The following is a 21,232-nucleotide window of genomic DNA, read 5'->3' as shown; positions in this document are numbered from 1 at the left end:
AGGTCAGGTCAATGAAAATATTTAATAAGGTAATAGCTATCAGGATATAATTTTTATAGGTTTATGTTATGAAAGATCCTGGGTCAAGCAAGAGGAGGAAGTAAAATTAATATGGTTGATATTTTTAAAACTGTGTGTTAAGGACTTTCATCCTGTTCAATTTTGCAGCCATTATTTTACTCCAAGACGTGAGACGTGCATCTCCACTGAGGCATCACTTCTGCTGCCCTCCACCCAGAAAGGACTCAAACACAAGAATCTCGTAAGTGTTACTGACTTGTACTATAATAATATTATACTTATGCAGCTAGCTAGCTATATAGTTACGCTGGGCTGTAAATAATATCTAGGACATACCAACGCCTCGGTACTTCCACTTCTTTTCAAGAATTGAAGAACGCTGCACAAAAAACTATTATTATTAAGTTATGAAACTACTTGCATTGCTATCAGCATAGCTCTAGCTAGCCTCAATCCCAGGCCGCACTTCCTCGAGGGTGAGCTCTAGCCTGCTAGCTAATATTGCAATCGGAGCTCCCGTAATCGTAAGTAGCGAAATTAAACTTAGCATGCAGTCTAAGTCTATTATTTATGTCATGTGCATGCGGACAAAATAATGTCGCTATGATGCAGCTTGTATTTTATTCCATACAGACGGAGTTCTCCTGGAAAGACCGGGCTGATCTCAAGGATCAATCTTTTCGAACTTGGATATTATAATATCTGTCATGGATAAGCGTGAAACTTACTATGAACTTGCTTTATGTGTTTTGTATACAGGGTCACACTTCAAGGAAGAAGACTGACCAATGAACAATTGAGAGAGCAGATATAACAGTCGTCTTATTACCAAACTTATTGCTCATCATAACGTGTTCATGTTATTCTTTATATGAAAATATGTTCTATTAATAACAGGTGCAAACGATGAGACTGTTCCAAGATAATTAGAAGCTGCTGTAATAGAGCAAGAAGCGCATGTGAACGAGCACCTTAATTTTTCCACAAGACATGTGGTACAAATATTCAAACCAGGAAAGGAGCACTAACTCGCAAGATTGTGCCGTGGTGAGTGTCCTACAATTCATGACAAGAACTGGAACTATCGAGGCACTGTTATGTCCTCCTCAATGCTACTTGCAACAGGGATCCCAGGTAATCTTAAGTTCACAACGAAAAGCTTATAGACTTGAAGAAGAAAAAAGTGTGTCACATATAGCGTTATTAGACGAAGAGGGGGACGTTGAGGTATACAACACTTGCATGTACGTCATATAAGAGCATGCCACAATGTCATAGAAAAGAACAAAATTATAATAGAAAAATAATTATAGGATAATAATGAATTCACTACCCATCTCAACAAGGTAAGTAGTCTTTTTACTTCATCCACATGATCTGAGAGCTTGAAGAAATATTGAATGAAGTGAGCATGCATATACATACAATGATGTGAGCATGTGATTGGTCCGTTTATATTACTGCCTGCTGTGCTATATGCAACCATGCAGCTCAACACATTTCTGACAGTACAATTATAAAATTAATAATATATTATCACGGTACTCGTGTCACAAAAGAGTTTGTACTTGGCCGCTCATTTCGACAACCTGGAAATGTTCACGGGGACTCACTCCTGCTGAACAAGTCAGTTTTTAAACAGCACAGATAGCTGAGTGCTTGTCCCTGTGGCAGAGAACTATATGGCTCTGTCATGCATGACATCGTTATAATTATACGCTTCAGCTACAGGCAATCTCCTCTAGACAGTTTAAAAGAGTCGCGTCCACAGGGTGGAAGAATTTATGCAGGCAAGTAACTCAGAGGCTGCAACTTACAAAGCTCTTGTGAAGATTACCAAAATTATAATGCTTGTACTACCTTCAAAGCTATGCTCAAAGGTTCGAATTTCGATGGATACACTCTTGAAGATTGAGTAAATATGACATTGCTATATAGTGAAGTGTTCAACTCATGCAGGCAGCCTTCGCCCTAATCCACTCAATGTCAAGTTCCTGGCCTGGCAACTGCGGGACTTAAGTTTCTGTCGGTGGAATAGGAATCGAGTATTCCCTATTATTCCTCCCATTGGTCCCATTCTTCTAGGTACAATAGGTCCACCAGGGGCACAGGGACAACAAGGCCCAAGCACTGTATAATATCCTGAACATAAAGACGATCATTTCCTTCAATTCCTCTTGAGTGATGGAAGATATGAACATAAACTTTCACGTGTAGCGCATTATTTGTTATGTAAGCTCAATAAAAATACAAATCAATATTCAGTTTTTAACTGCGCTTCAGTGTTTGCCAATCTCTACACTAACACGTTACAATGTACCTGCCAAAATTAGGACAGGAAATAGGAAGTAATTTTTGTTATGGTATTAATAGCTGTCACGATATCTTACGATATAATTATTAAATTTGTTACTCTCGCTTGCTAATAAAGCAAATTTCACTAATCATATTTTTTTCTAAAGTGAAAAAACAAGACTATAGTCATAATTAAGTTGTTTCGTAGCTGACATAATTATAATTTCTTCCTATACACAGATGCCGTTCTCTTACAAGGGGGAGAATGTCCCAGTCTGGAATAATAAGAATCATTGTGCTGCAGAGGCCTCGCGATACATGAAACATATCCAGAACGACCACCGTAAGCTAGCATCATGTTAATTGTATTAAAAAAGCCTAATAAATATAATGTAATGTAATAATTTATACCGTATAGCGGGAAGTTTTTGTGTGCAAATATTTTTCGTTTTTCGAGGGCAAAACAATTAATGCAAATATTAAAACTGTGATAAACTCCCACACACTGGCATTTCACATGCAAAGCTAATGGTGGATGTGGTTTCCTGCATGGCATTGCACAAAGTTTTCTGCTGAAGAAACTTGAGCCAAATAACAAAAATGTGCACCCATTTTCTCGCTATACAGTACTGTGCAAAGGTATAGGACATAATAATTATAATTATGTAGGATCAGTAAATCGGATGATTAATTTTTTTTTTTTGTTAAATTCCAATTATTACAGATTCATTTTCGTTGTGTTTGGATTTTATCACAAAAAGATTTTCGTCATTAGTGGAAAATATGCACGTTCAAGGTTGCTTAATGCCCCATTTTATTTCTGCAGGCTCCCTCCGCGCCAATCCCTTAAACGTCAAGTTCCTGGCATGGCAGCTCCGGGACATGGGTTTCTGCCGGTGGAACCGTAATAGGGTATTCCCAATAATTCCTCCCATTCCTCCAGCTGCAGGTGCAATAGGTCCGGCAGGTCCACCTGGGGTGCAGGGTCTGCCAGGGGCACAGGGCCTACAAGGGGCGCAAAGTTTGCCAGGGGCACAGGGCCTACAAGGTCCACCAGGACCAATTGCGCCACAGGGACAACAAGGCATTATTTGTTACATTAAAACATAAAAGATTCCCTTCCTCCTATGTTATTGACTTGTTGCAGTTCACCCATGTAGCGTGTGGGTTATAAACCGGGGCTCCGGAGCTGTAGGTGGGTGGCCGGGAAACCTGCCGTATCTCACTTTCCTGTAGTCTTTCATTGTGATAGTCAACAGGTCGGTCTCCTGTAGTCTTTCATTAGATCACAGCCCTCCTGTAGTCTTTCATTAGATCACAGCCCTCCTGTAGTCTTTCATTAGATCACAGCCCTCCTGTAGTCTTTCATTGTGATAGTCAACAGCAGCCCCGGCTACAGTGGTAGTTTTTTTTTTGTTTTTTTTTGCTAGGTAGCAGCCCTACTACCTTTCATTAGGCAGCAGTCCTACTGTCTTTCATTAGGCCGTAGCAAACGGGTTTTTTTCCGAACAATTCATTGCTTTGCTAATAATAATTATTATAGTTCGTTTTGTCATAATTATATAATTATAAGAGAGCAACAATCATGTACATGTACGTAGATAATTTTTTATTTCTTGTGCCCGAGCATTTTGTTGAGACCACCACCATCTTTATAGTTCACCTGCATGAGAGAAGAGGTAAACAATTATGGGTGGGAGGATGCATGTGGGAAGGTAATGAAGGTATTGTGTGAAAAACCTGAGTATTAGTATACTTATAAGAAAAGTGAGATTTATGGGGTATATACTAAGAGCCTTGTAGGGAGCAACTGGGTTAGAAATTGGATAGTTGCAGGAATTATATATTATTATTATGACAACATAATAATAATATAACAGTGTACAGGTATGCATTAGGCAACAGCCTCCTACTGTCTTTCATTAGGCAGTAGCAAACGGTTTTTTTTTCGAATGCTGACATTGCCATGCAGACAATTACAAGCCCCACCCCTGTTTTAGATCTAGGGGAAAACCTGACTCATAATTAATAAAGAATTATCTGGCCGGCCAGCACAACATGTCTAACTTGGGTAAGTACGTGTACGTATACGTGTGTGCATAATTATGTCAAGCTAGCTATAGATATGTATACCTATGCCATAGCCTACAAGTATTCTCATACCTCCCACACACGTACACACACACACAAACGCCCACACACACACAAACACCCACACACACACAGCTCCACTATTGGCAGATGACTCCCCGTCTAAGATAAGCGACAGTTACATCGTTGCTTTCAAAGATGAGCTCACAGCCGAACAAGGTTAAAAAATTAGTATACCATAAAACCTCGATTTAAGGCGACACTTTTAAATATTAAATTATGTTTGCAAAAGTAGGTTTTAATGTACATGGTACTATAATATGGGCGAAATGCCCAAGTGTTTAAAGGGTCACCTTAAATCGAAGTTTTACAATGCTAAGACAATAAAGGCCAACTGTACATGTGATATGAAGTCTAGGTCCTAAAATTTAAAAGGATGGTGGTGTCAGTGGGTGGGGCAATAAACAAAGGAATGTCTGGAAAACAAGTGAAGCGTATGTAACGTTGTCAATGCAATAAGCGTGTAATAAAAGTCATACCATATCCCTAGCTTTCCCATGTTATTTTTTTAATTTCCCAAATGATTTTCACCAAGGTGCCCGCCACTGTATAATGGCCAAAACATTGCTCCACAAAAAGGTGTCCGTTCAATTATAATTATATTGAGGAGTAGGTATAATGTATAATGTTAATTCATTTTCAATGTACTTATTGCAGTTTCCGCGGCAATGGAAGCTGTCAGAGAGATATTCCGCACAGTAGGGGGGAAGAATAGTGTCAGCGCAGAGTTCAGCTTTAAAGCCTTCTCTGCTGTCATGGATCCAGAGTAAGCGTTTGGGATATTGAATGTTTATTTTCCCACTCATTCCCTCTTTCTTTGACACAGTCACTCCTCCCCTCACATGTACAGCAAAGAACAGGGTGTCCCTATTTAAATAGCTATATATAATTAAGCTAGAATTGTAATTGTATGAGTGTACAGAGCTAATCTAATTTGGGGAAAGTCCTGGCCTGGGCTGTATTCCGTATAATTATATAGTGGGTGATATAAGCTTTATTACATGCACTGCATTGCATGCGTTCCATTTTTTCGGGGTAACATTTTGTCGAATAACGAATTTGTTACCCCTCGAAAATTTCCCACTATATACCGTATTACTAGAATATTTTGCTAATGAAAAACCTTTGCGAATGAGCCAAATCAGCAGAAAAGTTTACCCTTTGCGATCTAACGATTGCGTTCTGGCAAGGATCGTGTGTATTTACTAGTAATAATTTAGGTTTTGCCAGATGCAAATTGATCAACCCTCGCAAAATTCGCAAATGTTTGATGCTCGCAAAATATTCTAGTAATACGGTACAAGTATGAATTCTCTCTATTGTGGTCATGTATTGTCACGCAAGTGGTTTAAGTTAGAGGACATAGAATGAGATGTGACAAATAATAGCAAGATTAAAGAGTATACATCTTCTTCCCAACCCTCCCCCCCCCCTCCACTTTCTTGTGTCATATTTACTAAGTGCTGTACTCCTTTTTCCCATTTCCAAACACAGTGCTCGCGATAAAGTGCGAGGGCTACCCAGTGTCAAGTATGTGGAGTGTGACCAGGTAAGAGAAACATTGTGTAGCATGGCTCCATTGTCACCTCCTCTCTTCTACACAGGTGGCCTCAGCCTCAGCCTTCTAATAAAAACTGCAGTGCAAGCTTCATGTTTATGTATTATAATTATGTGTGTTGTCGATCTAGCGTTATTTTAGAGACAAAATAATGTGATTGATCTATAGTTTTAGGAGTTCATTAATGTACTCCTGTTTTTTATCAGGAGCACATTCTGTAATGTGCTCCTGTTTTTAATTTTATGTATGTGTGATCAGGTGAGGTGTTATGGGTGTGTGCTTCATTGCGCATGCGCATCCAGCCACTCCCCTTTCTTTCATTATTGCTACCAGCAGCCTAGCTAAACTCGATCGTTTCGCTTGCTTGCAATGAAGCTTCTTATAGCCGTGGCTCTGTTGGTTGTTGGACTCTCCCCTCGTCCAGGATCAGGACAGGAGTATGGATCAGGCGATGGTAAGTGGTTGGCTATGAAATGCATGCAAAAGAAGCTTTTTTGGCAAAATAAAATAATTATTCCGGTGGTAAAACTATTATCTATGGTAAAACCCTCCCTCATACATATTCAATCCTTACAGCTAGACAGATAGCTGTTTTTACAGATATCTATAAGCCTATCGGTAGGATATTGATGTACACATGTATTTATCCCCTTGCTGGGGGTACAGTTGAACAACAGCTATAATGATAATTATTGCCTGATGAGGCATTTTTGTTTGTTATGTACAGTAGAGCTGCATGCATCTTGCTAGATTCGTACTCTGTGAACCAGTAGTTCCCAATGTTTGGTACTGGTAGACTAGGTGACTTGCTTGAACAACATAATTATAGTTGGTTCCAATTGCATGCATGATGACTTCCTGCCTTGGGGGGTAGCCAGAGTGAATTCATTCCTTGGTGGCACCAAACACCTTGTGTGTTCTCGTAAAATTGGGTGTAACTGTTCTAGCGACACATTCTTTAGTGTGTGTTATTGTCTTATGAATATCTCGACAATGAATCTCAGTTCATAATTATTGATGTTATGAGACGTCTATAGAAATTTGCTTTAATAGCTACCATCATGAACTGCAAAGCATCAGTGTACACTATACTCTCCCTATTTCGGCTTTCACGTTTTGTGTGTGGTTTGGCAGTTAAAATGATTAAATAGAGAGCGTAATGATTTATTATCCTTGAGACAGAACCGCAAAATTAGTCATTAGATTCGAGGCCGGTATTGTCATTAGGAAATGTGGTCATAGCGCTATTCCGGCCAAGCTGCACTGTCCCCAAGGATGGCCGGACTAATGAGATCGAGTCTACTCAGTGTATATGCATGTGTCTGTGCACTGCCTAAATATTGTGTTCTCTCTACTTTATAGATTCTGTTAGACTTGTGCGAGTGGAATTCTACTACGGCTACTTTGACGTCTCTATGAACTTTTATTTTAACAACTTGATTGAAAATCCATTTTTGAGCTACGGCGATTACTACTACGATATGTTTAATAGTATGTCAGAAGTACCGTGCTTTATGAACCAACTTGTTTTCAAAAATGCAAACACTAATGAAACCTTCCAGGCTGAATACCCGGGTAATTGCCAATCATACTTCAGGGATCTCATTCAGATCAGGATGAATCCTAGAGATTATCTCCGTATGATTACCGACGAGTTTATCAATGCAACTTCTACTATGCGCGTGCCCATGGAAATGTACACTGTAGATACGCTTGCAGCTCCCTTGGACATTCAAATACAATCAAACGACACGTTTAGTTGCGACTTTTTCCGGAACACGTACTCATACATCAGTATTAACGAAATTGATTATTGGATTGATGACAGGATCATTTTGATACATTTCGGTGCTTTAATGGATGTTTCTAGCGTCGATCTCAGTGTCGAACTTGCACTGTCTAGCGTACGTCAGTCTCAGGATGGAAACAACACTGTGGTCCTCACTGGTGTTGAAGTATTGAACGAGTCGCCTGGTTTAGCACAATCTGTGGCCATCAGAATTTCCACTAGTGATCGAGCTCTTCTTGTAAGCAAAGGAATATGCGTCAGAGACTTTGATGCTGAGTCTCGGATTCAGGATTGTTACTTGAACTTAGAAGAAGGATTTCTTACATCGCATTTTGAGCGCGAGCTTGGCAGCTTTGTTTATCCAATATATAATTATCGAACAACACAAGGTGAGCAATAATTATAATTATTTATGCTGTATTATTACGTAGATTTGTAAATGCACATGCATGATATTATATATATATATAATAGCGTTCTAGTGCAAAGCTAACTACTAACTGGAGTACACGTAGCAACACTCCATGGACAAGTTTTGCTGCGCACTCTTCTGAAAAGGATAATTATATACAATGGCATTCCACATAGGCATAACTCGAGAACCAATCACGAATTAAGAAAACATGACTATATAGAAACTCTTACTTGCACTTTATGCAGCTGTAATAGTCCACACACAAACACACTACTATGCATAATTATATATATACCTCACTTGCGCATGCATACCGATACATAATGATGTGTTACATAGTATCCTCCCTCCAGCCCTCGAGCTTTGGGACACACAATATACCTCACACCCATGCACATACTAACTATATCCTTTCTCTGCAGCATCTGAGCCAGTGTCGCTGTCTCTTCAGCTGGAGTTCATTGGTGGGTTAACTATGGGCCTGTCTCTCAGTCTGGGGCAGCCATACACAATGCGATCAAGTTATCTAGGAGAGAGGGTCATCAGGTAGAGCCAAATGTAGTATCGTGTATTGGATTTCGAATACGAGGTTCTTTCAATTTTTTGCTAGTTTTCGAATAATTTAAAATCGCATTCGAAAAACTCGCAAAGAGTGAGCATTCACATGCATTTTCTTATGCGAATTTCGCAACGCTTAAAACAGTATCAGTCTTGTATAGTGTCATTAATTAATCTCGCATTCGAAAACCCAGAATAAGCATGGTGTTAAAATAAGGTGTTTGCTTGATGTTATGTGCAGTGTACTAACATGACCCCTCCCCCATCCTCTGCAGTGTGACATGTAGAAGTGAGGATACTAGCCAATATGTGAACCCCATGCTGGATATTGACAATGGTGCAGTGTCTATTCCCGCTAACTACATCCAGAATACGCCCAGCTCCAGTATCATGACTACACCCCAGGGGATACTCGAGGCTGGTTTGACAGGCTACTACACATGCAGCACAGAGGGAGGCTACATCACCTCTCACATCCTGCATCCCTGTAAGTAGATACGTGCCACGTTTGTATAAAGGTTTTCCGTGCTTCGATATAATTATTAGTTTCCTCGTGCTAAGGTGCTCGGCAATAATAGATATACGTACTGATTGTATGCATGTACATGCAGGGGTGGGTCTAGGAAAACAAGTATTGGTATAGGTGCTGCGAAAACACGCACGTGCAATCCACGAAATCCGAAAATTTATACTTTATCTATAATTGTATATTATATAGACAGTGTCATGTGTTAGTTCAGTAATTATAGCACAGGTTTTGCTAGCCTCGATCCCAGGCCGAGTTTTCGCTTTTATAACGGTTAGGCAAACAACTAGGCCTGGTACTAGTTGTCTGCGCATGCGTTAAATTTTCATTGTATTTGTGGTCGGCAAAAATATTTTGAAATTTGTACACAGAAAATGCACAGAGTGAGTACACAAAAGATGCACATGAGAGCTGCTTCACAAGGGCCTGGGGAGTTGCCAGTTGTGCTGCAACACGATTACAGTGACCCAGGGCAACTTTAGGATGATTGAATGCCTTCAAATTACCTTTCAAAAAGATTTAGCAGGCTGCTGGACTTCTCTGATTCTAGGCCCCAACTCGTAAACTCAGTTAAATTTTGCTTGAGAAAACGTAGATTCTCTTGATGCCTCTGAGCTACCCAGCAACGCTCGAACGAGCAGGTCATACTTCAGTCCTGTGAGTATAGGACAATATTAAAAGAAACCAAAGACGGTTAAACCCTTACCTCAAACTGTCCAGTCTCGTCTGTTAGTATAGCCAAGAGGAGCACTGTTGGGATAGCTGGATATTAGCCATTGTTCCTGTACAGAGAAGTAGACATTCTAAATACGTGTAGATCTAGTTTCTCGTATTAAACAGGTTATAGTGTCATTGTCGACGAGCTGATGATGGCAGCACCAAGTTCTCTAGCTCACACTCTTCACTTGATCCACTATAATTATTATTAAATTAATGACGAACTATAGGATCTTGCTAAACATGAACAAGGCTTGATAGCATAGGGTCCACACAAAAATATCTGACCTTAACAAGCTTGACAAAGCTTTATACCTCTTCCCTTGTTGTTCAGTCTTCAGAATAATGTTTTCTAAGCTTCAGAGAAGAGAGAAGCTTCAGCTAAGAGCCATTCCAATCGATTCTAATAATGATAAAACGGGAACTGACTTCTAGTACACGATAGTACACGATAGTACACGAATATAAATGTCACGAAAGTGAGCCATTCGTCAGAATCTGACGAACGACTGACGCATGCGCAGACAACTAGTACCAGGCCTAGTTGTTCGCCTAACCGTTATAAAAGCAAAAACTCGGCCTGGGATCGAGGCTAAGGTTTTGTGTGCACCTCTATATAAATTAGTGCTTGCGTGGACTGCTGAGAATTATTTTATTGCATTTTGCTTTCTTCCTATCAGATTCTTTTCACACATTTTTCTACCAAGGAGCCTCTGCTACTGCTGATGTATATGACAATCTTGTACTCAGTTTTGCTCATGGCGAGTTTTATGGTTCAGCTACTGAAAAACGACTATTTGAAGTGTATGCCAATGGATATTACCTACCCCCCTTTGAGTACCGTTTTGAAATCAACACCCCAATACCATACCACGCTGAGCTGCACATCAACAGGACCTTGTTTAATTATGAGGGAGAGTACTTTATCATATACCAGTACACTAATCTGCGCCCTAACTTTGTCATCAACGTCAACGGTATGTACTGTATGCATGTCTGTAGCCCATAAGATAATAATTATTATATGCTATTTTTACCAAGCTCTTTTCTAGCCAGCAGGCCACCTTATCATTTTGGGAATACTGTGATTATTATAATACAGTCATGCATGTCTGTAGCACTGCCACATGCATGTATCATTTGTTTAACTTTTTTGAACGTTAAAATTAATAATCAGTAATATTTCAGACGTAGCTATTTCAATTGAATTGAATTTGTATCAAGACTGTCATTGCATGCAATGAACATTGCTGGTAATTTCCCGTGCACAGAACCTGAGCTCACTCTCTATCCACCGGTCCTAACTGTGTTGAACTCTGACCCTCCCGATACAACCGCCTCTCTCACTTGTACCTCTGACAATATAAACGTTCCCGTAGTCTTCCTGGGAAACGACACTGCACTGGGCATTACACCTACCTACCTAGATGACACCGGCAGCTCTGTGAGATTAGACTTTGAACTGGACAAAGACGTCATTGAGATGCTAGACGAATTTGAGTTTATCTGTGAAGCCAGAGACCCAGATGATTACAATTCCACTGTGTCAACCTCCAGCTCAACCTTTAGGAAAGTACCATCAGGTAATTAATTAACCGTATAATTATCGCTTTATGACTACTGTGATTATGTATTTGTTGCAGAGACGCTGACTCTGTATTCTATCGAGCCTAACAATCTTGTTATGAATGGTGACACGATTGATACAACCAGCTCGTTTGAATGTCTGCGGTATATCAATCCTACAAGAACGGATCTTGAGACCATCCCTGCAACGTTGTTGTGGAGACTCAATCTTCTGGAGTCCAAAGAAGAGATAGAGTTCAGTTCAGATGTTAGTGGCGAAGAGTTTATAGTCACTACACTCGAGAATAGGATCACTCTGAATATTCTCAGCAGTTTTAGTGGAAGCGTTTCGTGTATCTATGGCGATGCTATAATAAAGATCAACGTTGTCACTGAAGGTATGTGAGTGTGCATGTCTACGTGCCTTACTCTGTTATATCAAATTAATAATAAATTATAGCCGTCGCAAGGTGTGCAACATTTGACCCAAACATAATTATTTTATATAAGTTATGTTAGTATACATGTATATAGAAATAAAATTGTCTTTCACCCTTATACGTACATATTTCTCTCCTCAGCTTTGGTGGCGGGTGTGGACTTCATTCCTCCCTTCTTCCCAGAAGATGGTGTGCCATTGTTGAATAGGGACGATGGTTGTTCACAGAGGATTTATTCGAGCACTGGTATTCCATTTGGAGCAGAAACACAACAATACGCTCATGTGAGTTAGGCCACTCCAAGTGATACTCTGGTTTCTGGTCCACCGCCCGCATCAGATTTTATTCTTGGATTTCTATCTCATTATTGGATTTCTATCCCATTATTTCTACTATGCATGCGCAGAATGGTCCATGTGGTACAAAATAGTGTGATAATGATATTCATTTGCAAAATAATGAGATTCATAAGGTGAAATTGATAATGACATAATGAGAAAAGCCGCCCGCCCGCATGCAATTAGAAAAACTTCAGGACCAGAAACCAGAGTGTCACTTGGAGTGGCCTTAGAGAGTCCAGTGGCATTTCTAATGAGAAGCTTGGGGGATGTTGTGACTGGAAGTATAGCAGATGATATTCTTTCCAACATGATTATAGTAATACGCTCCATCTACTCCTGGTCTTTGCATGAGCATTCCTTGGCCTCCCAGACAACCATGAAGCTGATCTAGCATCAGTACCGTTCTAGCTATAACTGAGCACTTCTCAATGGAAGGACATCGGCTTGTGCTATTAGCCATGACCACATCCCTATTGAGCATGCAAAATCAGCATTTATTTTGCTACACTGACAGGGTTTCAAAAAACAGTTGATCATTTTTAGGAAATTTAAGCACCCCTCTGCTTCAATTAAGTTCTGGAGCATTTACCAAACTCTGTATAGATGAGTATACAGAATTGGTAAATACTCCAGATCCCATGCACTCTTCATTGGCTATAATTATAACTAGCTAGCTAGACTATATCTTCAAGCAATCTGCTGGGAACTATAATTATAATTATAGTTACCTGCTAATTTGGGGTCTATAATAAAGGGTTTTCTTCTTTCCTGCAGGTCTGCACGAATGGCATGCTGACTGTTGGAACTCCACCTCTCTTTCTCGGTACAGCACAAGAACGATTCCCTACATCCGATGTCAGGATCAGCCAATCAAATTTGCTCGCTCCATTCTGGAACGACCACGATGGCCGAGACTCCGCCTCTAGCGTAACGTACAGAGTGTATGGTGGTGCTGCCGGGGATCCTGAAGGTTTTATGAGTCCCGTGAGCTCTTTCATTTCAAGCCAGATTGATTCTGACATCGTTGGCAAGTTTGAGCCCACCTGGATGCTAGTAGCCTCCTGGAACTATGTTCCTCCGTACCCCCATACTGCAACAGAGAGAGGACGAGTGAGTGCTGTGTGTGGGTGTGTGTGTGGGTGTGTGTGGGTGAGTGGGTGTGTGCATGGTAACGAAGCCTGTATACTGATTTAGGGTCCCGTAACAATAATAATATAGCATCGAATTTAAAACAGAATTGTAGTGCAAGCAAAGGGAATGTTTGGAAGGAAGCCACTTATATTGAAAGTGTACTTATTGAGAGACTATACTAACAGTTACAGCGATTGCTCACTTATGCATTTTCTTGAATTTGAATTTTCAGAACTCTTTTGAAGCCATTATCATAACTGATGGTGTGATAAGCTTCGCTGTCTACTCCTATAACTGTGATGATCTACAATGGGGGGAGTCGCAGAATGGTGACTACTCTACCATCGGCTACAACATCAATCCAGGCTCGTATTTCGGTAGTGATAGCAACAAATTGTCTTCCTTCCACGATCACCGTCTTTCCAACTTACCCATGAGTGAGAGGATTGCATGTTCCAGTCTCGCTAGAGGAGGACGTTACCATAACGAGGTGTACTATATCGGTCGATCTATAAACACCACGCAATTGGCACGTGCAGAATGTACCAGCACTATCAACAACGATACCGTGTATAGTGACATCATCGATGGAACCACACTAAGAGATGGATGCCCTTGCAACTTGGCACAGGCTTTCAGAGACTTTGCTTTTAGATCCATTGATATGTATGAGTTGACTTTGGACCCAGTGTATAATAACCAGTTTTGTTTTACTCCAAGCTTCAGTCAGACTGACACCATTCTCTGCTGCTATAGGTAAGAATTAATCATCAAAATTAATTTCGTAAAACTTGACGTTGTTAACTCCACATTTAATTGTTTTGTTTATGGTGCTACTCATCACAGACAAAGGAGTGGATCTCTTAACAATGCTCGTGGTATCAGTGGAGTGGTGTCCTACAGTCCTAGGTTCTTCCCAAACCAGTTCCTTGAAACTGATTACAAGCTGCGAGATTTATGCAGCATAGGAGGAGAAGCAGACACACTGTACAGGACTAGAAGACCTCCAGTTACTTGTACCACTTATCAACCACCAAGAAGAAGTGAGTGTTGTGCAGGAATGTTTTTTGTGGTAGAGGAGTGTATATAATTATGCTACTTAATGCAGTGGGTAAAAACCTCCTAGACAAATGTCAGTTTTTACTATAATTATAGCTATTTTGCAGTTATACAACAATGTACATTTTTCTGCGCATGCACATGCACATGCACACACACACACACACACAGCCTTCTGTACGGGTGATCCTCATCTCACCAACCTTGATGGAGCTAAGTTCACATTCAATGGTTGGGGAGAGTATATTCTACTGGAGTTGGTGACTGATGACACCACTTTCTGGATCCAAGCTCGTATGCAACCACTCCCAGAGTCTACTACTAAAGCTACTGAACTAGGTGGTTTCGCTTTCGCTATGAGCAGGGACACTCCCGTTGAAGTCAGTGAGAGAGAGGAATTTAATATATTAGTAGTTTGAGATGTGTGGCCGCCCATAATTATACATGCAGTTTTTAATTAATGGACGAGCTCACAAGCCAAGTGAGATTGCTTGTAGCCAAACGTATAGCTACAGTGTTAATACAGCTAGAGTTGTTACTATGAGGCTACTAATGCTTACCTCAGAATAGGAAATGCATCAATTTTTATATCCCTCCAACAGATTCGCTTGAGTGCATCTAGACAGCTAGAGATTCTAATCAGAGGAGAAGATGTGACGGACCAGCTGGTCAGCCTCAACGCTTCTATATCCACTGACTTCTACACTGTGTCTCGAAGCAGTTCCAATTCCATTCTGGCCACGTTCCCGAATGGAATGGGATTAATGGTGAATCTAACAAGCATGCTGACCTTCACAGTCATCATCCCTGATAAATACAGAGGACTAACTAGAGGTATGCACAACTTTCATAGCTATACTTGTTGAATTAATTTGTATCTCAGAGAGAGAAAGGTTGTACTGTTGCCTATACCGTATAGCGAGTATATTTCGAGGGTGCATAAAAATATGTTTCGCAGTTTTCGCTGAGCTAGTTAGATGAAGGCTAGGCATTCTAGGACTCTCTAGCTAGCTAGTATAGCTATATATGTAGCTGGATTGCTTGGCGTGTACCGCTATTCCCATATCGCATGCATGCATACTGCAAAAGGCTGCTATTCCGTGAAATTAAATCCACGAAAACCTTTCTAAAGGTCATTCCGCGAGAGTTTAAACCCTCGAAATAATTATACTCGCTATATATACGGTATTTGATATAATTATTCCTCCTAACAGTGGTATGTTTTAAATACAGGTAGCTATATACCCATTCGGCAAATAAAATTAGTGGTCGAGTATAATTATATAGTGGATTTCAGTATGGTATTTATAACCTGTTGCAATAGTCTGGTAGCTCATTGTGTTTTTTGCAGGAATGGTTGGGAACTACAACGGTGATCAAACTGATGATGTCGTATACAGAAATGGAACAATGGTACCTCTCTCCATGTTCACCTTCAGGCTACTACACCAAGTGGGACTGTCATGTGAGCTATTGACTCTCATGAGTATAGTACTACTAGAGCTGTCATACTGACATGAATACTGCATGTGAATGCCTTAACTTGCGTGTAGATCTAAAGTATAATATCGTTATAATTATAACTGACTGTGTATTGTCTGTGTTTACAGGGCAACTGAATGCTTCAGAGTCTCTCTTCACTTACCCTGAGGGCAGGACTGCTGCAGACTATGCTGTGCTTGACCACGATCCACCCTACCTGGATGAAGTGGTAGCTGCTGCATCAGCTGATATTCTGCTGGTGTGCGGGGATAATGTAGAGTGCATTTTTGACTCTATGGAAACAGGGGACACTGACATCGGCCTCGAAACTATGAACATGATTTCTACAATCGATAAAGATGAAGAACTAACATGTGCGTTATTAGTATTCTTATAAATATAACAATGGTATATATAATTATTATATATATATAAAGGTATTCTTTTCGCAAGTTGTATATCGCATAATTATAGCTTGAGCTTACACTAAATTATAGGTACTAATATACAATAATTATGTACACTGATATATTTTTGTAGCCCTTCATAGACCTATCAAATGATGTGTATAAATTAGTGATTTTGGACCCATAATGACGTTATAATTATGCTTGGGCCTTTGTGATTTCTTAGAAGACTAATTTGGGACCCTCCTCGATCTTCGATATAATTGTCTGTTTACAAATCTAAAGGATGGCTTTTTAAAAGGCCTCTCTCTTAAAATTAGTGATTTTTGGACTCAAACAACTTTTACAACTGTCAACTTTACCTATACAGCTAACTTCCCTCCTCTCATCTATGGTCCTGACAGCCTCTATGTTACACTGGGGGAAGAGGCTGTACTGGTGTTCAATGTGACTGATGACAAGGGCAGTATCAACGTGATATTGGTGGATGGACTGCCAGCTGGGGCCACTCTACTGCCTACCCCTAAGGGCAACTATACCATAGAGTACACCTTTAGGTTGGAACTTGATGAAATTGCTGATATTTCTCTCGTGTTTTTGGCCACTGATGATCTGGATGCTGGGTCAACTCTGGAAGTGCAGGTTTGTATAATTCACTACTGCATGGCTATACTGGTTTTAGTTCACTGTGGAAGTGCGTGTATTGTAGATCGAGAGACGCATCTTTTTTAGATCTGTGACAATTTGGCTGTTTTTGCATTTCTCATATAGATTGTGATTTGTGCTTGTGAGAATAATGGCAATTGCACACTGGAGGGAGTGGTGGACCAGAGCACCAGTACTGTCGTCTCCAACTGTGTATGCCCTCAAGGTATGAAATATGTTTTGCTGTGTCACAACAAGCAGTAGTGTATAAGATTTATATATAGTAGTTGATTATTGTAGGTAGCTATAAAAAAAAAATATATATATAGTAGAAACCAACCTAGTTATACATACATATTAATTAGCATTAGGAGTTGATATATGCAATAATAAAACCAAGTCGTGTTGTACATCATTATAATTATGATATACACTGTTTCAGGTTGGGAGGGTGACTTCTGTGAGGTTGACGTCGATGGTTGTGCCAACTTTGACTGTTTCATGGGTGTGGATTGTGTGGACGTCCCTGCTCCAGGAGTGGGGGCAGTGTGTGGTCCATGCCCTGAGGGATATCGTGGAGATGGGTCAAAGTGCGCCGGTAAGCTATCACCCCTCCAGGCAATACTGATTATTATGTATAAGCATAATTATTACCTGGCACGGTAGCTACGTGTATTTTGTATATACTTTTTTGTAGCTATGTATATGTTTTGCTTAGGAGATTTATAATTAATTTGTTAAAATTATATAAATGTATTCCCGTTTAAACTTGTTGATACTATGGTAATTCGATCTCCTCAGATATCAACGAGTGCAATAATACTACGCATGGTTGTGCTCAACTGTGCGTCAACCAACCAGGAAGCTTTGAGTGTGCCTGTTACCCTGGTTATGAGCTCTTCGATAATACACAATGTAGAGGTAAGTGGATGATCCATTTCAGTAGCTAATACTCTTGATGGTTGATAACTTGAGTTAGGATTGTCCAATTACAAATCTGAAGGATGAATTTTGTAGCTCTTTGAAAGGCCTATCAAATCGATATAGTGATTTGATTTTGGCCTAATTCACTGTTATTGCTACGAAAGACATCAAATTGATTAGTGTTCCCATTTCCTTTAGACATTGACGAGTGTTCTTTGCTCAATGGTGGTTGTCATCACGACTGTACCAACACGATGGGAGGGTTCGTTTGCAGCTGTGACGAAGGCTACACCATCAGCACCAACAACAGAACCTGCAATGGTATGACCACTGTGCTACTCCTCATTAAAATGTATTGATCTTCTACTGCTGAATTATTATGTATCTGCAAAATCATTGATACTCCTTTGCATTAATTTCTGCAGTTGACCCGGTAGCGATGTGTGTTGACGATAACTGTGCTCAGTCGTGTGTGAGATTATTGGAAGTGGAAACATGCGGCTGTTTCCCTGGTTACGAGCTGGCGTCCAATGGGATGGACTGCTCAAGTACGTTATCTAGAGCATCGTAGAGAAGATTCTGAGAGATTCATGTGTTTAGTGGAGCATTGATTAAGAATGGTCCATATTGTATATAATAATTATATCTGTTTTGTAGCTGGTCCACTGTGTGACTAATACGTACATACATACGACCTGCCCCACCCTCATAGATATCAATGAGTGTGAGGAGTCTCCGTGTGAGCATATCTGCACTGACTTGGAGGGACTGAGAGGATACAGGTGTTCCTGTCAAGAGGGATACCAGCTATTGCCTGGGGGGAGTTGTACTGGTGAGGGGGGGCTGTGATTACAATACATTATAGTAGCTAGATCAACTACACCTGACATTTGGGATAGTTTAGATCTACAGTGTGAATACGTTTCACCAGTGCTTTATAGCTGCATGTGCTCTTTGTAAAAGTAGAACTGAACTTGATGCTAAAACCGGAACGCTATATCCCCCATCATGCACTATCCCTCTTCTCTCCACTATATATACTCTATTGGCCTCTTCAATCATCCTTCCATCCATTCACAGATATCAACGAGTGTTTGGTGGCAGCTCTGGACATATTTGCCGCTGACCTTTGTGAACCCTCCATGTTCTGTGTGAATAGTGTGGGTAGCTACAGCTGTGAGTGTCCGGCTGGTACACTACTAGTGGAGGGAGTGTGTCAAGCTGGTGAGTGCATTAGGAGCTCATGTGAGCAATTTACTATTATTCAGTGAGATTATTAATACTGTCATTATTGTTGTGTTGTGTGTACACGTTAAACATACCCACACACACACACACACACACACACACACACACACACACACACACACACACACACACACGCACACACACACACGCACACACGCACGCACGCACACGCACACACACACACACCACACCACACCACACCACACACACAGAGGGTTTGATCACCATTGCACCACCCGTAACTGTGCCAGAGGAGGCTCTTCCTAATACTGTTGTCGTGGAGATTAATGGATTCACTCTTTTCACGGTAACAAATTACGCTATACACGTTTGTCAAATCTAGCATAGGATATTCGATATCTATATGCTATTAACTAGTAGGCCTATGGATAAATTTACTTCGCTTTTCTCTGCAGTTCACTCTTGAGGTACAGATGCAATTCAGTGCAGCCACAGCTGATGCTATCAATGTCTACTGTGAGGACAATGACTGTCCAGTGTCGTACCCTGAGGCAAGAACATGGTGAACAGATTCATGCAATGAATATACTAATTTATACACAGAGTACATAAATCTTACATGAAACCACGAGAGAAATAGACCTTTAAGCCACAAATTTGCATTTTCCCTTAAAATACAATTATTTTGTCTTACTGATGACCCTTCCCTCCCCTTACACCCTCACACCTATCCACACCCCACACACACGCCCACTCAGGAGGAACACACTCACGGCTGACAACCTCTACATTGCTGAGATTGCTAGTTCTGGAGAGTCTAGTATCAGCTTTAACATGTACGCTCGTTTGGATGGTGGCTTCCTCAGCGGCAGTGCCTTGGCAACGGCTGTACTGGTAAGCCCTTCTTAAAATGAATATTTATGTGTGTGGATTTGTCATAAAACAAAAAAAGCACCCACATAATTATAATTATTGATCCTGGCATTTTTATAGAAAATGGACATGAGTTGTTTTTCTTGCTACAATTGACATGTGTTGTTATAACCCGCCCTCCCTCCAGGCTCATCGTGATGAGTACACATCACTTGGTTTTGAAGTGACTGATGTACGACCAATCACTGGCACTGAACCAACCCCTATTCTGACGACTGAACAGATCATTGGTATCGGAGTGGGGGGCGGTCTGGGACTGATCCTGATAGTGGTTCTCCTTATCACCGTCACATGGTGAGAGACTGTTTTATGAATTATGTTCTTGTGTTAAAGTACATATTATACGTACCTCAAGACAAATCTCATAACTGTGATATAAACTTACCTTTCTTTGCTAGAGCTACAAATTGCTTATCTCTGTTAACTGTACCATATAATAGAGTGTACCTATGCGTTACCTATAGATCAGGTTCATATCTATTAATAGCCACCTATTTCTATATATACTTCAAACACATCATTTGATTCGAAGAGCCACACAATATAATTGTAATTTGACAATCCAACAATCAAGGAAACAGTTTATAATTTATCTCTATAAGGTTCTTATATAATCGTGTTCCTTGTACAGCTGTTGTGTCAAGCGTCGATCAAGACTACCCAGTAAGGCCAGGGGCGGTGGTCTAGAGTTCATCAATTCTGATACTGGTTATGACCTTCAACCTGTAGTCCACGATGCAGAGGGACATGAAGAACAAGCCGTGCTAGAGCAGTCAGTTGAGGAGAAGAAAGTGGACCTCAGCTAGATAATTAATTATTGTTGGACTATACGTATAGTTTGTTATAGAGGTAGTTTTGTTATAGAGCTATGACTGAGTAGTGAACAGCTTTTTTTAAACCTCCCATCCCATGTTAACGTGCATATTATATAATTATGGGGCTACTCTAATACAGAGTATGTGTGTGTGTGTGTTGCAGCGACTGACAAGAACTTCAAATATTCATGGTGACTACCAAGAGCAGCTCCTGCTACTGCTGCAGCTATTGCGCATGCCTACTACCGAG

The 21,232-nt window shown here is 40.4% G+C and overlaps 1 protein-coding gene across 1 annotated transcript; it reads left to right on the top strand.

Annotated features, from left to right (window-relative positions):
* Positions 1 to 4,248: 4,248 nt before the first annotated feature.
* Positions 4,249 to 21,129, top strand: LOC135349537 (mucin-like protein). Its single transcript, XM_064548104.1, has 32 exons — positions 4,249 to 4,387; positions 4,543 to 4,626; positions 5,125 to 5,233; positions 5,962 to 6,016; positions 6,072 to 6,479; positions 7,388 to 8,203; positions 8,652 to 8,775; positions 9,063 to 9,274; positions 10,711 to 11,007; positions 11,302 to 11,613; positions 11,674 to 11,994; positions 12,178 to 12,320; positions 13,152 to 13,487; positions 13,741 to 14,264; positions 14,355 to 14,551; positions 14,739 to 14,947; positions 15,170 to 15,401; positions 15,919 to 16,032; positions 16,178 to 16,423; positions 16,827 to 17,098; positions 17,228 to 17,327; positions 17,544 to 17,699; positions 17,903 to 18,022; positions 18,224 to 18,346; positions 18,451 to 18,573; positions 18,738 to 18,857; positions 19,106 to 19,249; positions 19,486 to 19,580; positions 19,690 to 19,796; positions 19,993 to 20,128; positions 20,295 to 20,461; positions 20,799 to 21,129. Exons 5-32 carry the CDS (start codon positions 6,395 to 6,397, stop codon positions 20,971 to 20,973), a joined length of 6,006 nt encoding a protein of 2,001 aa, XP_064404174.1. The 5' UTR covers positions 4,249 to 4,387; positions 4,543 to 4,626; positions 5,125 to 5,233; positions 5,962 to 6,016; positions 6,072 to 6,394; the 3' UTR covers positions 20,974 to 21,129.
* Positions 21,130 to 21,232: the final 103 nt, after the last annotated feature.

Source organism: Halichondria panicea, chromosome 1, assembly GCF_963675165.1.
Source record: "Halichondria panicea chromosome 1, odHalPani1.1, whole genome shotgun sequence".
NCBI classification, from domain to species: domain Eukaryota; kingdom Metazoa; phylum Porifera; class Demospongiae; order Suberitida; family Halichondriidae; genus Halichondria; species Halichondria panicea.
This window is presented reverse-complemented; position numbering and strand designations above follow the sequence as displayed.

Excerpts from the sequence above, each read along its gene's own strand:
- LOC135349537 (XM_064548104.1), top strand. The coding sequence starts at position 6,395 with ATGAAGCTTCTTATAGCCGTGGCTCTGTTGGTTGTTGGACTCTCCCCT. Across the intron at positions 11,614-11,673 it reads CTTTAGGAAAGTACCATCAG|AGACGCTGACTCTGTATTCT; the intron begins GTAATTAATTAA and ends TATTTGTTGCAG. Across the intron at positions 17,700-17,902 it reads AGATGGGTCAAAGTGCGCCG|ATATCAACGAGTGCAATAAT; the intron begins GTAAGCTATCAC and ends CGATCTCCTCAG.